Source organism: Melospiza georgiana, chromosome 11 (genome assembly GCF_028018845.1).
Source record: "Melospiza georgiana isolate bMelGeo1 chromosome 11, bMelGeo1.pri, whole genome shotgun sequence".
Lineage (NCBI taxonomy): Eukaryota > Metazoa > Chordata > Aves > Passeriformes > Passerellidae > Melospiza > Melospiza georgiana.
In genome coordinates this window covers 20,488,669-20,502,674 of record NC_080440.1, presented here as the reverse complement: position 1 = coordinate 20,502,674, position 14,006 = coordinate 20,488,669, and the positions used below count along the sequence as shown (strand labels likewise).

General features: G+C 45.0%; 1 protein-coding gene across 1 annotated transcript in view; it reads right to left on the bottom strand.

Annotated features, from left to right (window-relative positions):
• The window catches only part of NUP210 (nucleoporin 210), a 48,192-nt gene that overhangs the window by 14,648 nt on the left and 19,538 nt on the right, over nt 1-14,006 (bottom strand). The window contains exons 13-24 of the mRNA XM_058031935.1: nt 12,654-12,852; nt 11,932-12,077; nt 10,818-11,039; nt 9,427-9,600; nt 8,257-8,449; nt 7,897-8,003; nt 5,666-5,770; nt 5,438-5,539; nt 2,636-2,764; nt 1,845-1,972; nt 1,156-1,291; nt 785-847 (exon numbers count right to left, since the gene is read on the bottom strand). Of these exons, the coding sequence (XP_057887918.1) occupies nt 785-847; nt 1,156-1,291; nt 1,845-1,972; nt 2,636-2,764; nt 5,438-5,539; nt 5,666-5,770; nt 7,897-8,003; nt 8,257-8,449; nt 9,427-9,600; nt 10,818-11,039; nt 11,932-12,077; nt 12,654-12,852 (1,704 nt within the window). The remainder of the gene's footprint in view (nt 1-784; nt 848-1,155; nt 1,292-1,844; nt 1,973-2,635; nt 2,765-5,437; nt 5,540-5,665; nt 5,771-7,896; nt 8,004-8,256; nt 8,450-9,426; nt 9,601-10,817; nt 11,040-11,931; nt 12,078-12,653; nt 12,853-14,006) is intronic.

Below are 14,006 nucleotides of genomic sequence, written 5' to 3'. Positions count from 1 at the left end.
TATTGCCCCTGCTCCCAGCAGGATGTCAGCCTGGGGAATGCGTGAGCTGAGCACACAGGTGAACCCTGTGCCTCACAGAGCGCCACAGGCTGATGCCACCTCCCCTCCAGAAAGTGTCAGTAAGCTTTACCTCCCCTTCTCCTCAGCACCCTGGTGCAGAGCTCTGCTCTGTGTTTCAGTGTGCACAACAAGCCCACTATGCCTAACTTCATGGAGCTGGCAGATTTACTCATGCTGTGCTGGTGTTTAACACCAGAAAAGCTGACACTCAATTGACAAAAGCAAACACAAATCCTTTGATCCAGCAATAGAGCAAAACAGAAGCTGGCTCAACAATGACACTGTTCATGGAGTACTCATCACAGAAACACAATGGGTTGGGCTGGGAGGGACCTCAAAATTCATCTTGTTCCATGGGCAGGGACACCTCCCACTGTCCCAGGCTGCTCCAAGCCCTGTCCAGCCTGGCCTTGGGCACTGCCAGGGGTCCAGGGGCAGCCACAGCTGCTCTGGGCACCCTGTGCCAGGGCCTGCCCACCCTCACAGGCATCAAAGGCTTCCCAATATCCCATGTGACCCTGCCCTGCAGAGGGGTTGAAGCCACTCCCTGTGTCCTGTCACTCCAGGCCCTTCCCAAAGTCCCTCTCCACCAATCCTGTCAGTCCATTCAGTGTGAATGCAGATAAATGTCAAGTTGAGTATCTACTGCTGAAAATCCAGTCATGAAGATTCATTTTAGAACACAAATTATAAAGTAAATAAAATATGTAAGAAGATGGCTCACCTGAATCATGGCACCAATAATTAGGGTCACTTTCCTTGGCAGTAGTCTAAATGGGGCAAAGACCTAAAAAGAGAAAGATGAATACCTGTGTTCAGGATCCTTCAGTCAGATAAATTATGCCACAAAACAGTACAAGTGCACAAGTGTACAACTGAGTCTTTAGTTGCTTAATCACAGTAAATTGAGCATGCAGAAATTTAACTCATCATCTGCAGTTAAACAACACTGAAATCTCACTGGCATTAGGTCAGCTTCCAGACAGAATGAATTTTATGGCAAATTGATTATAATACTGTAACCATAATTTATGCATTCCTCTTCCATTGCAGCACAGACTTTCTTTATTGCATTTCTTATCTGAAATTATTTACTTCAATCTGCTGTGGAGCAGAGTTGATTCTGTGTCCTCTTCTGTCAGCCACAGCTGCCATCAGGCTCGTCTGCCCAATGGTCATGCCACGCACCAGGAAAGCTGCAGTGTGCTCATCCAGAGCCTCCCTCAGGGGGCTGCAAAGAAATCCATCCAAGACATAATAAATCAGTGAGTAAATTGCAAATAGCAAAGCAAAGGACTCATTTAGTGCCCAGCAGTTTTACTAAGTGACTCTGTCTGAAGCAAAGTTAAGGAAATTATCACATTTCTACACATGATGGCTCTTTGCAACCAACCTGTGCTTTATTGTAACATTAAATACCTGAAATGAAAATGAAACAAGTAACAGACACGGTGAGTTTGGTAACATCAGATGGGCCTTTGCACAGCACTCTTCACCTGACACTATTTGCCAAGTCACTGCTTCCAAGATGCACAATGCTTCATCAGTCTTCACAATGGAGGAATGCAGTCTCTTTCATCAGCCAGCAACATTCAGGCTGTTCGTTCAGGCAATTTCCCTCAAAAATAATAATCTTTAACCTTTTACCAGGCAATTAAGACTTCACAAAAACAACATAAATAGAATCTCAGTCATTGTGTATTACTCTGTCTTTAACCTAATACCTTTATTCATTTTTTGCCAATTCTTACTCACAGATTAATTTTAAAAATCCATTAACTTACGCAAGTGAGACAAGCTGAGATGCTGCTCTGAGACTGAGATCCATGACTGGGAAGTATTTTGCTGGAAAAGGTTTCTTTGAATCATCCAGAACTCTGACATAAGCCTTAACTGTTTTTCCAATCTCCACCTGAAACAGACACATCCAGTTCATTCTGCCTTCAAAGCACTCTTATTTATTAGCATAAACATTTTCATTTTATTTTGTATTACACTTGTAGTAGGGTAGTGGAGATGGAGCCCCAAGGTTAGACTAGCACTAATTTTAAAGACTAATCCCTGCCAGCTAGAGTTAGTGTCAGATGAAATGAATGAACTCAGGTCTTTCAGCTGGCAAGGGCATAATTAAAACAACCAGAAATATCAACACTTCTTTTCTTTAAGGCGCACCCAAACTGGCAAGAGCAAGGAGCTGGACTTTTTTCTGTTCAGTTTTAAAACCTGACATACGGAAAATGACCTTGGGGCAAAACCCACTCCTAAAAGAATTGCTCACATGCACTTTAAACAGGAGGAAATGTAAATGAGCATGTCCATATAAATTATGGATTAATATTGCTGTGTAAATGCAAAAGTTGAGATTGCTGCCACACAGAACTTGAACAGATACCTGATACTGTGAGACACTTATAACCTACAGGGATAAATTTGGGAGGGAGGAACAAAGACACAGGGAGGTTGTAGTTGTTTCTCTGTTGCAGCATCTTGTCCATGTCTGGTCTGTGTGTTCAGGACCAGCCCAGGGAGTCAGGGCACATGGATCAGCTCCTAATGCTGCTCCCAAGGCACTGACCTTGTCAACAACTCGCACGTACAATTCCTGGATATCAGATACATGAATTTCAGCTTCAGCTGGGGCAGGGAAAGCCAGACACAGGTCATGAATCATTACAGTCACTGATCCTGGGAGCAGGGGCTGCACCTGCAATGCCAAAAGAAAACTGCATTATAGCACTTCTTTTCTGTTGTTCAGAGGATAAAATTTGTGCCACTTTCAGGGCAGAAGCAGTTGGATGAAGAAATCTCCAAGCTTAGACACAGAGAATTCTTCCACCAAAATAAAAATCAAGCTGTAAAACGGATGTAAAAAGTATCATGCTACTGAGCTAGTGCAAACAGCCCCCAGGCACCAAGTGAATTAACAGCTCTTCATCTGGAACAGTCTGACATCCTGTTACTCTCATGCCAGCAGGAGAAAAAAACACACAAATCATTTAGAACAACAAAACTTTTCTTAGTAGAGTGAAAACCAAAGTGATAAGCTAAAAAAAAAAAACAAAAAAAACAAGGACATAGATTATGCCTGTATTGCTTCCTGTAAGATTTGTACTCTACTGTCACTGTCAGTGCTTTTTATCTGAGCAGCCAAAACCTGGTGGTAGATCCTGTCAAGTAAGAGGACAGCTGACAGATCAGGTGTTTCTTTAATAAAACTATTATGCCATTAGTTTTAAAGAAAAAGAATGTTACATTTCTCAACGGATAAAGAGAATAAAACAATGAAGAAAGAGACCTCTGATCACAAGCACAAGCCCTCAGAACTAAGCACCCATCCCAATGTCCCCTCTCCCAAGGCCATGCACCCGCACCTTGCCCACATCAGCTCTGCAGTTCTCCTGCAACTCCCTGACCTTGTCACAGACCTCAGGACAATCCCAGCTGTTCTCCCCCCTTTGGCCAGGGACAGCAGTGCAGTTGGGTGTCCTGTTGTGTGCTCTGAACACGGGGAGATGGCCAGGCCCCCCCAGTGCAAAGGAGTTCAGTGAACTCTCAGCACTGCCCAGCAGCACCACAGGAGTCAGCAGCAGAGCAGTGGGGAAAGCTGACATTTTGTTCTGTGAGGGCACTACTCCTGTTTCTGCCTCAAAACAAAAAGGGATGTGAAGTTTTAATAAAGGTCAGCTTCCAGAACAGCAGCAGTTCCCACAGAGGGTGGCTCATACAGGAGATGTGGTCAGGGGAGGGAGCTGGAATGGAGTTCAGCTGGGCTGGGAGACAGGGAAAGCAAACAGGGCAAAGGGCAAGCAGGGCTACTGCAACTTTTAAAATGCTTCCTGTCTCAGCCACCCCCGCTGTTCTCCTCTCCCATTAGGTGTCCAGTGGCTCCCAGTATCCAGGGATATTGCACTGGTGACCACTCTTCACTCCTCCCCTGCTACCACCTGCCCACGCCCAGAGAAGCTGCTGTGTCAAAACCAGAGGGAGAGAACAGAATTCCTCCTTGGCAGCCCCGCTGAAAAGTCTGGGAATCACTGCTCCAGATCACATGAATTTAGTTTCTCAGAAGAGTTTACTGCCAACTCATCCTCTGCCAACTTGGCTGCACTGGTACCTGCCATGGCAGAGCCTGACAGAGCCTGCTGATTTCCCAGGCCATTCTGCTGCTTCCATGGAAAACCAGGGCTGCTGCTGGGATTTAACCCAAGCACAGCACACAGGGCTAACAAACCTGCCAAACCTGTGTGGGGCTGCATTTTTTAAAAAATGTGTTTAAAGTGGACTTTTCTCTCCTTTAATCTGACAGGCAGTTAAATCTCGTCCTACACTTCACAAAGCCTATCATGCTGTCACTCCTCCACTCCTGAATTCCAGACAAGAGCACTGAACCTATCTCATGTACATCAGTTAAACCTATCAGGGAGACTTGACAAAAAAACTATTAAGAGTATGAACAGTGTACTATGTACAAAAAACTCCTCATCTCTTCTACTTTTTTCTCACCTCCGTGCCTAGTTGGAAAAAATATTCCCACTTCACACTTGTAACAGTTAAGAGACAATCAAAATGTTTCACAAATTCTTTTGATATTTTAATTTGCACCTTAGTTATCATTATTTCACTAACTTTATCAGCATTACTTCTCAAAAGGCAAATCTGTAAATTATAAAAATTATATCTGTAATTTATAAAAACCACTCTTTAGAGCAACTTGCTTTGTTTCAAGTTCTTGCCTAATGGAAGCAGCAATGCAAACTACTGGTGTTCACTGCAGAATGCATTTCATATCCTGGGCCTGATGCAGTCAAGTACACGTGCACTTTAGTGGCATCTTCTAGTGGAAAAGTGCATTAGAAACTTCATATGGAGATCAGAATAAACTCTTGAATAGATACTTATTCACAAAATCAGGATGTAATACTGTGAGTAAAAAATACCCTGAAACAGCACTATAGGATTAAAGAATTTGAAGCCTTCAGAACTACTGGCCCACAGCAAATACTCCAGTATTACTTTGGAAACCAATTCATGTGTAGCTTCTGAATAATTCTGTCATGTTATTCTTCGTGGTGTGTTTGTGAAGTCAGGAACATTTTACTGCAAAGTTGTAATGGATTAAGTACTTGGAACTGGCTTTTATCTTGTACAGAGAACACAAGTGAATCACAGCTGTAATGAAACAATTTCCTGTACCTGAGACTATACCTGAAAATGTCAGTGCAAAGATCCCCCTGCCCAGCTGTGACAGGCAAACACATCCAAAATGCAGCTGCTGCCTCTCTATCCACACCTGCTGCAAAATGCCCACAAATGCTGAAGCTGCAGAACAATAACCTGCTTGCCAAAAAGGTGTAAAACCCCAAAACACTGCACTCACCAAAGCAATGCCTTGAGTCTCCTCATGTGTCACTTTTACAATATTTGGTACACTGGTATTAATGAAAAAATATCCAGAACCTTGTTGGATGAGAAGTTCTGCCTGCAAAACCAGAAAAGCATCCAGAATTAAGATTGTATATTTCTAGTAAAGCTGTCTCCTCCCACACCTTCTGTAATGTGTGATGTTTTCCTCCCAGCAGGGAAAAAGCAGCAGAGAACTCCTCACCTGGACGTCAGGGTGGTTGTAGATGGAGAGCCCAGTGGGGCTCACCTTCACATCTTCCACGAGCATCAGTTCAATGGTGGCAGGCCCTGGGAGCACAGCTTCGTGCTGCAAGAACAATGGCAGCAGTTTCAGCAGAGGCACAGCCCTGCCAGAGTCCTGTGTGTGCAGGCAGGATGTTTAAAGCAGGCAGCCAAAGCTCAGGGCACAGGCTGAGGGATGAGATGGCCACAAGAGCAGAGGGCTCAGTCAGCCATCCTGCACAGGGAAGGGCATCCTCAGGGCTGGGCTGCTCTGCACCCCTGGCCAAAGCAGAGCACAAGGGCCCAGGACTGCAGGGTCAGTGAGGGATGTCTGACAAGCACAGACAGGATATTAACTCCGAGCCATGGCCTAAGCTCATACAGAATGATAAGGCAAACACACAAAGTTTTCTAGCTCTAACTCATCTTTTCATGATTCTTCTTAGCAGGCCACCAAGAGAAATTTTTCCTTAAATGTAAGTACATAACACTGGACCAAATGCAGTTTTAATCACTCACCCAATAACAACATTAGCTCAGAAAAGGAAAAAGGTTTCTAGAGGAAGTCACTACTCTGTACCCATTTCACCTCATTAGTAGAATTATTTTCTTGATGTAGAAAGGATGTCATCTTTCCCTAATGACATAATAGGGTGTTCCACTTAAACATGAAACTACACTAAAGAGATCTTAATATCCCATCTACTAGATTTTTGTTTGGTTTTGGTTGCAAGAAAGGAGAATGGGCAGGTTTGAAAGCAGAATAGAGCAGCCCACTACTGATGGACTTGAAAAATGCAGCCAGGTCACCTCATTTAAATCAAACAACTCATGAGCCCCCAAAGTGCAGCAGGACTGGCATCAACAGCCACCAGAGTCCTCCCAAATTTAAACACAGAGAATAGAACTTAAGAGAACTCCAATGTTCTCTGAATTCAAGGCAAAGTTTAGAGCATTCACTTTACTAATTATTTCTAAAAGTAAGAAAGAATTTGTAATATTGGTTTAACAAAGCAGAGCACAGTGAACTACAGAATTATTGTAGAACATCGAGTATCCATATTACAGCTCAATTTCTAAGAGAAAAAAAAAAGAAACACAACCAAATATCTCAAATAACTTCAGCAGCAAAGTAACTGTGTCTCTGCAGTAATTCTTCAGGGAAAATGCACCTACACCACATTTCCCAACAGAAGAAGAGTGGAAACCACACAGAAAAGGCAAGAACCAAGTGGCAAAAAGGATCACCTCTCAAATAATTTACTAAGCAGATGCCACACCTGGGCCATGCTGAGAAGAACCTGGCTCACAGGGTATTTCACATTACTGGTGCCCATCTGCTACCTGCTTTGAGTTAAATCCTGTAACCTCTCCTTGCATATTTTACTTTTTGCCTCAAGCCTGTTTTCAAGGCACTGCATATATCTCAAACCCACTTAAATCTTGTTTAACAAGATTAAATAGAAATTCCAGTTAGGAAGCAGAGTATTTTAAGAGAAATTATTGCACGTGTCAGGTTATTCCACAGGCTGAAACCTGCCCATATATTCAGCTTACAAAAATGATATGAACAGAAAACTGCCATCCGTTTACACCTGCCCTCTCTGTTCATCATCACTACCTTTTGCTGTTTTTCTTCCCTAGGTTGAGTACCTACACACAAAGTATTTCAGGGAGTGGCTAATGAGTTGTAAAATGAGAGCCTGGGCTTATGGCTGGCATTGTACAATGGAGGAGTCTCTCAGGAAAAAGAAAAAGAGAGCATTAGTCAGAGCCCAGACTAACATATGGTCCATATGAGGAATTCGTCAGCTTTTGCTTTGCTCATGCAGAATTCTCCCACCCAGCTTTGCAGGGGCAATAATCCATTTGCTTTCCCCAGTGACAGCTGCACGAAGCACATGGCTGCTTTAGTGAAGGACAAGCAGCAAAGATTCACCAATTCATTTAAAAACCCTAAACTGAAACAAAACCAACTGAAACACTTCTCAGTAATGCCCTTGCTCACATGGTTAAAAAGCTCCCAAGGACTTGGACAGATTTGATATGGATAGCAGCACTTAGTGCAGAGGCAAGCAGGCAAACCATGAACCAGTATCAAACCTCTGCAGAATGAACCAGACTGCACCAGGGAGCTGCCTCATTTGCACAGTGCTGTATGTGGAGGAAATAAAGCCACAGGGAAATGGCAAACCCCCCAGGGGCTGTTACCGGCATTTTGGCTCTGGCTGCCTTCAGGTGAGGCTGCTGGAACCCAGTGGCAGTGGCAGAGATGGCAGCAGTTCCAAACTCACGGTCAACTACCACAGTTTGCAAGCCTAGAATGCAACAAAGAGGAAAAATACATTCAGTTCCTCTAGGATCATTGTCATCAGACAAGAACTTTCTCTCTCAGACAGGTTCTAGATATTGGACTTGGCTCCTTTTTCTCACACACTAAAAATGCATATTGATGTTAAGCTGCAGTATGACTGTAGATTACAGGAACTTCTTTAATCAAGATGAGACATTGCCAAACAGATTTAATCCTGACCTTCAAACAATGAAATGCTCATTTCAACCCACTCATACCGTGCATTTTCTTCTGACCATTGTCCTCTTCCTTCAGAGTCAGCTCCATTGGCAGCTCCAGCTCAATACGAGCAATGGCCTTATTTGTGGATTCCCACACAAGACTAAGAGAGCTGAAGTTATCAAATTTCCTGCCCTGCTGGTCATAGGCAGCCAAATCCAGTATTGGATTACGGTAATTGGAAACAGGGACCTGAAAAACAAGGAATATTTTGAACTGAACAGATACAACAGGATTTTTTAATCATTAAAGGAAACGTATGCTGAGATCCATGAGGTTTGTTACAACATCAATACATGAGGAATGTTCATTAAAAGGAGCCATCAGTGCAAGGCATTAAGCTGTGCTCCAACAGCCCTGAGATTATCCCACCTGGTCAGAGCATGGTGCTGCTAACACCAGGTGGGTTCAAGTCCTCTATGGGCCATTGAGAGTTGGACTCCATGACCCTTGTGGGTCCCTTCCAATTCAGAGCGTTCTGTGAATCTCTGCACTCTAAGGGGGTTTTACTGGAGCAGGGGTTTGGGGTTTTTTTAGCCAGTGAATTACCTTAAAACAAACAAACAAAAAACCCCAAACCAACAACAACAAAATTGAACCACAGCTCAACAAAATTGTTTTTAGAATTCAAACAAATCATGACAAACACTGCTGTTTGTTAAAGCTCAAAATTCTGGTGTTGCTCTGGTGAAATGCATTAGCAACAGCAGTGCACCAAGGCAGGCTGACACATAATGGAACCAGAAAAGCCAGTGAGCTCTGAGGTGGCTAATAATACACAAAAGTCTCCTTCTCCTCTTGTTATTACATGGAAGCTCTTTAAAATGATTCATTTTAGGGAACGAGGATGACTTTTACATTTGCCTGGGAATATTAACATGACAAAACGTGGTTTACTCAGCAGCCAACATGTGACAACACCAGTTAGGAAGAAAAACAGAACAGCAAAGTTCTTTATGCCTAATAATCCACACATATCCACTGTATATTTACTGCAGGACCCCCCCAGCCTGCTCTGTGCAGGAGCTCCCAAGGGCACCAGTGTGGCCACAGCTCCAGTTACTGCTCCTCTTGCAGCAGCTCAGATGCTTTGTTTCACACATGGAGCCCCAAACGCTGATTTTTCAGCTGTAAGAACACCTTCTTCTCCTGCCACTTCCCAGGCTTACCACTTGCTTGTTCTGCTGGAGCAAAGGGCAGGAGAGATCCAGCTGAGGGCTGCCATAAACAGGAATCAAAGTCAGCCGGGAAGGGACAGCACAGACAAACTTCACCACAGCAGGCTCAACCACTGGGAAAGGGTTGGTGACTGTGGGCCTGTTCCCAACTGTTAAGGTAATAACCTGAAAACAGCAAATGAGGAAAGAGTTGAGCTCGGGCATGCTGTATTCTGCAGGTCTCAGTTACACTGCGATATCAGAATGAAAAGCAAAAATATGATTCTTGGGGACTTACAGCACTATTAAAACACAGGAAGACGTAAAAGGGGCAGCATATTTCAAGAACAGGTCTTTATCTCTATGAAAATACTGTCCCTGGGAACCCTTCCTAGGTGTTCATGTTCATCACTATCAAATTTGATTCAAACAACAAATCTCTTGTAACTGAAAAAGGAAACAGCAGGTGTTCTTGCAGAGTGAGAACAGAACAGCCCAAAGGCAACATTTATAGTCACTTCAGTGTGTTTAAAAACATCTCATATTTTATTTTCCACTCCTTTCTTAGCCTTCAGCAAAGTGAAGTGCATACAAAACCAGAGAAGGCTGAGGCAGCTCTGGGCACCTGCCCCATCCCCCATGCACTGGTGCTGGCAGAGCCATGCAGGTGTGACCTGCTGGGGACAGCCAGTCCTGCACAGACCTGCACAGCAACACCAAGGCTGCTCCTTTTGAATCCGCACTTACAGAAACAGCTCCACTTTGGTGAGTGGCCACTGAGCAAAGCAGAGGAACTTGGAAGCCCAGCCAAAATGCTTAGGCCTTGCAGAATTGCAGAGGAAAACATTACATTGAAGCTAAAAGCTTCAGGGGCTGAGGAGGGTGAGTACAGCAGGAGAAATCACTTCTGTATGTTGGTGAGAATAAAACCAGTTGGAGAATGAGCATGGCCATGTTCACCAAGGCTGCACAGAGAGCAGAGCAGTCAATTCCTGTGGCTGCCATTTGATAGAATAAACAGAATTACACTGGAAGGTAACACAGTTAAGAGAAGCAGGTCAGACAGAGGAGCCAGCCTGCTCAGTAACTTTCTGCTCTGATCCTGTTCATGCAAACTGAACCTGCACTCATCAGGATGTTCAAGGCATCCCACAACATAAGGCTTCCACAACTTGGGTTTATACTGCAATAAAATCCATCATAAACCACTTTTTAACATAATGTTGTGAAATGCTCCCTCTAAAATGTGCATCATAATGCATAAACAATGTACCTACCCAAGTTCTTTACTGGCTCATTATAAAAGCATCTAGCTACCTAACAGGCATATGGCACCATAAATCTGTCTGGAGGCAGTTACCAGTGCCTGGTGGAGGGCAACAGCGAGCTCTTCTGGCACTCACCTGCTCTCCCAGGCTCCTGCACAGCACCCTAACCCAGTGCTGGTTGTTGTTTCGAGGTGTGGGAGGCTCAAGTAAAGCCAGGGCAATGCTTTCTGCATCCTCAGCAGCAACACTCCTGAAGAACTTGGAAGGTTCTTGGACCCACGGCCTCGGTCCTCCTTCAAACAACATATCCTTAGAGGAACCCAGAGTCACTAAAGCGACAGATGGTGGATCGACAGCCTGTAATAAAATAATTAATTAATTAAAAATTAATCATTTACACCGTTTGGTTGTGCTCTACAAAATAAACCTCCTTCTGAATGGAACAGCTCTGCTTGGATAAGGCTGTGATTTCTCCCATGCAGTGGTTTGTCAGCACACTTAGTGAAAAACAGAGCTGCACCAAAATCCACAAGGATTCTGTCCAGCTGGATTAGATTCAAAGGAAGCCACGGATCCAAAGACAAGTTTTAGCTGCATTCTTATCACATCTCTCTCATGAAGAACTACAACAAAAGAGAGACCCTTAATATATTCTTCTGAGCACAGAGAGATAGTATTCTGCTACACTTTTAAATAAGTATTTAAAATGTATGAAAGTATGTGGAATTGTACTTTCACTTGACAGTGCTCTCTCCAGAACAGTTCTGTGTATGTAGTTATTCTCCTACACAACTTTTACTTCAAACCCATCTAACAAATTTTGCACTGATGTGCATCCCTGGGACAGCCAGGGCTGCTCAGCACCACAGCAATTAACCTGACATTTAGCACACAAGAACCATTTCCAGTTTGTTTTTCACAACATCATATTACATCATTATAACCAGCAATCTGTAGGATTTGCACTAACATTTTTTCCATATTGAGGGAAAGCTATGGTGAAATACTCAGACTTCAGCCTGCAGTCAGTGCTAGGCCTCTGCAGATGAGCTAACAAAGCAGCCTCTTCTGCATTTCCATCTATTGACCCCGGACTCAGCTGCTTTCATATTTCCTTCACTGAACCAGCCAGTGGTGGAATGTGAACCCACCCACCTCAGTTTATCCTTACACAAGCAGTTCCCTGTCATGCAAAGGTGTCCCAGTGCTGGAGCCTGGATCTCTCCAGGAGCAGAGGAAGCAGACTCACTCTCAGTGGGAGATAGGCGGCGATGGTGATGCTGGCACTGAGGCGCACGCGCCCGTGGGTGTACACAACCACCAGCCTGGTGTAGCCCTGAAATTCAGCCTTCACTCTCACTCCACTGCAGAAATCAGCAGTTGGCTTAAGTCTTCCTGTCAGATAAATTAAAAATATACAAGAGCTTATTTGGAAAGAAATGCCCAGGCATGTTCATCAAATTCAACACGGCTGTTTGGAGGAAGCCTACTAGAAAGATGGAGAGAACTTTTTACAAGGACATGTAGGGACAGGACAAGAGAGAATGGCATCAAACTGAAAGAGAGAAGTTCTAGATGGGATACTGGGAAAGAATTTTTGGCTGAGAGGGTGGTAGGGCTCTGGCACAGGGTGCCCAGAGAAACTGTGGCTGCCCCTGGACCCCTGGCAGTGCCCAAGGCCAGGCTGGACAGGGCTTGGAGCAGCCTGGGACAGTGGGAGGTGTCCTTGCCCATTGCATGGGGTGGGACTGGATGAGCTTTTAAGCTCTCTCCAACTCAAACCATTCTGCAGAAAAAAGCAAATACATCCTCAAAATAAAACTACTTGGACCCCCTCCCCTCTGAGGTTTGGCACTTCTGTGGGGATCCTGCACAGAGCCATGAATCAGTGATCTAAGGGAGAAGTGTGACTTGGGAGAGGTGTGACCTGCCACCAATTTAACCTCCAGCCCAGGGATGGAGTTAAAGCACCTTCAAGTGGGCTGAACACGCCGGGGTTCTCCAGCTCCACCACCAGCTCCAGCTGTGAGCAGTCACTCATGGGGAGCAGCTCCTCCCTGTCCACGCTGGTCCGGCCACTGATCCTCAGGGGCAGCTCCAGCACCTGCCCCACGTGTGCCTCCACCTGGCAGGGAGCGAACTCCATGGCGCTGGGCTGGCTCACGTACACCTGCAAGGACAGGGCTGGCTCAGGGCTCTGCTCCCACAGCAGGGACACGGCTGGGTCAGGGCTCTGCTCCCACAGCAGGGACACGGCTGGGTCAGGGCTCTGCTCCCACAGCAGGGACACGGCTGGGTCAGGGCTCTGCTCCCACAGCAGGGACACGGCTGGGTCAGGGCTCTGCTCCCACAGCAGGGACACGGCTGGGTCAGGGCTCTGCTCCCACAGCAGGGACACGGCTGGGTCAGGGCTCTGCTCCCACAGCAGGGACAGGGCTGGGTCAGGGCTCTGCTCCCACAGCAGGGACACGGCTGGGTCAGGGCTCTGCTCCCACAGCAGCTTGGGGAGCTCCCTTCTACTGCTGCTCCTGTAACACTGCTGCTTTACAGATTTTGCAGTGTGGACAAAGCTGTGTGCTATCTCCAGGAGGTTCCATCACCAGCTGGGAGAGGTTTAGCATCCATTAAAGAATCCACAGATTTCATAGCAATCACTGTGATCAAAGCTTTTATTTGCAGTATCTTTAACTACTTAATCTTCTGCAACTGGCTTCAGGATACCAAACCATATGGGACAGAGTTAAAGCTGTAATCTGTGTGGATTAACTACTCCTAAAACTACTACTACTAAAAACTTGTTCACTGAGGTCAGTAAACAGAACTCTGAAGAGCTGTTCCACAAAGAAAGCAGCTCCTAACACAGGAAAAAAGGCATTCAAAAATAACCTATTCAGATTGTGCAATACACTGCTCTGAAAGCTCACGTGGACAGAAGGTTTCTTTCTATCTTCAGGCTTTGACTTATGTTTGAGGATAAGAAGTTTTAGCTAAAAAAATCTTCATTCCTGTGTCTCCAGCTGGTAACTGCTGCACTGCTAAAAAGCAGCATCCTGGGTCGTTCACAGAATTATTTCAGAGCAAGTGTGTAAGCTACATTCTGAACAGGTTTTAATTAATGTCATACCCTTCTCTTTGGGGCCACCATATGTACTGTTCCTGCATTCCCCTCACTCCACACCACACACTGACCACCATGACTAAGAACAAGGGATGGTCTGCTGAGACATCACAATATTCCTCTTGGAAGCTATAGTTTTCATTGCCATTTTCTCCTAATTTTCCTATAATACTTTTTTCTCTTGGCCAGTTCAGGTATCTGCAGTC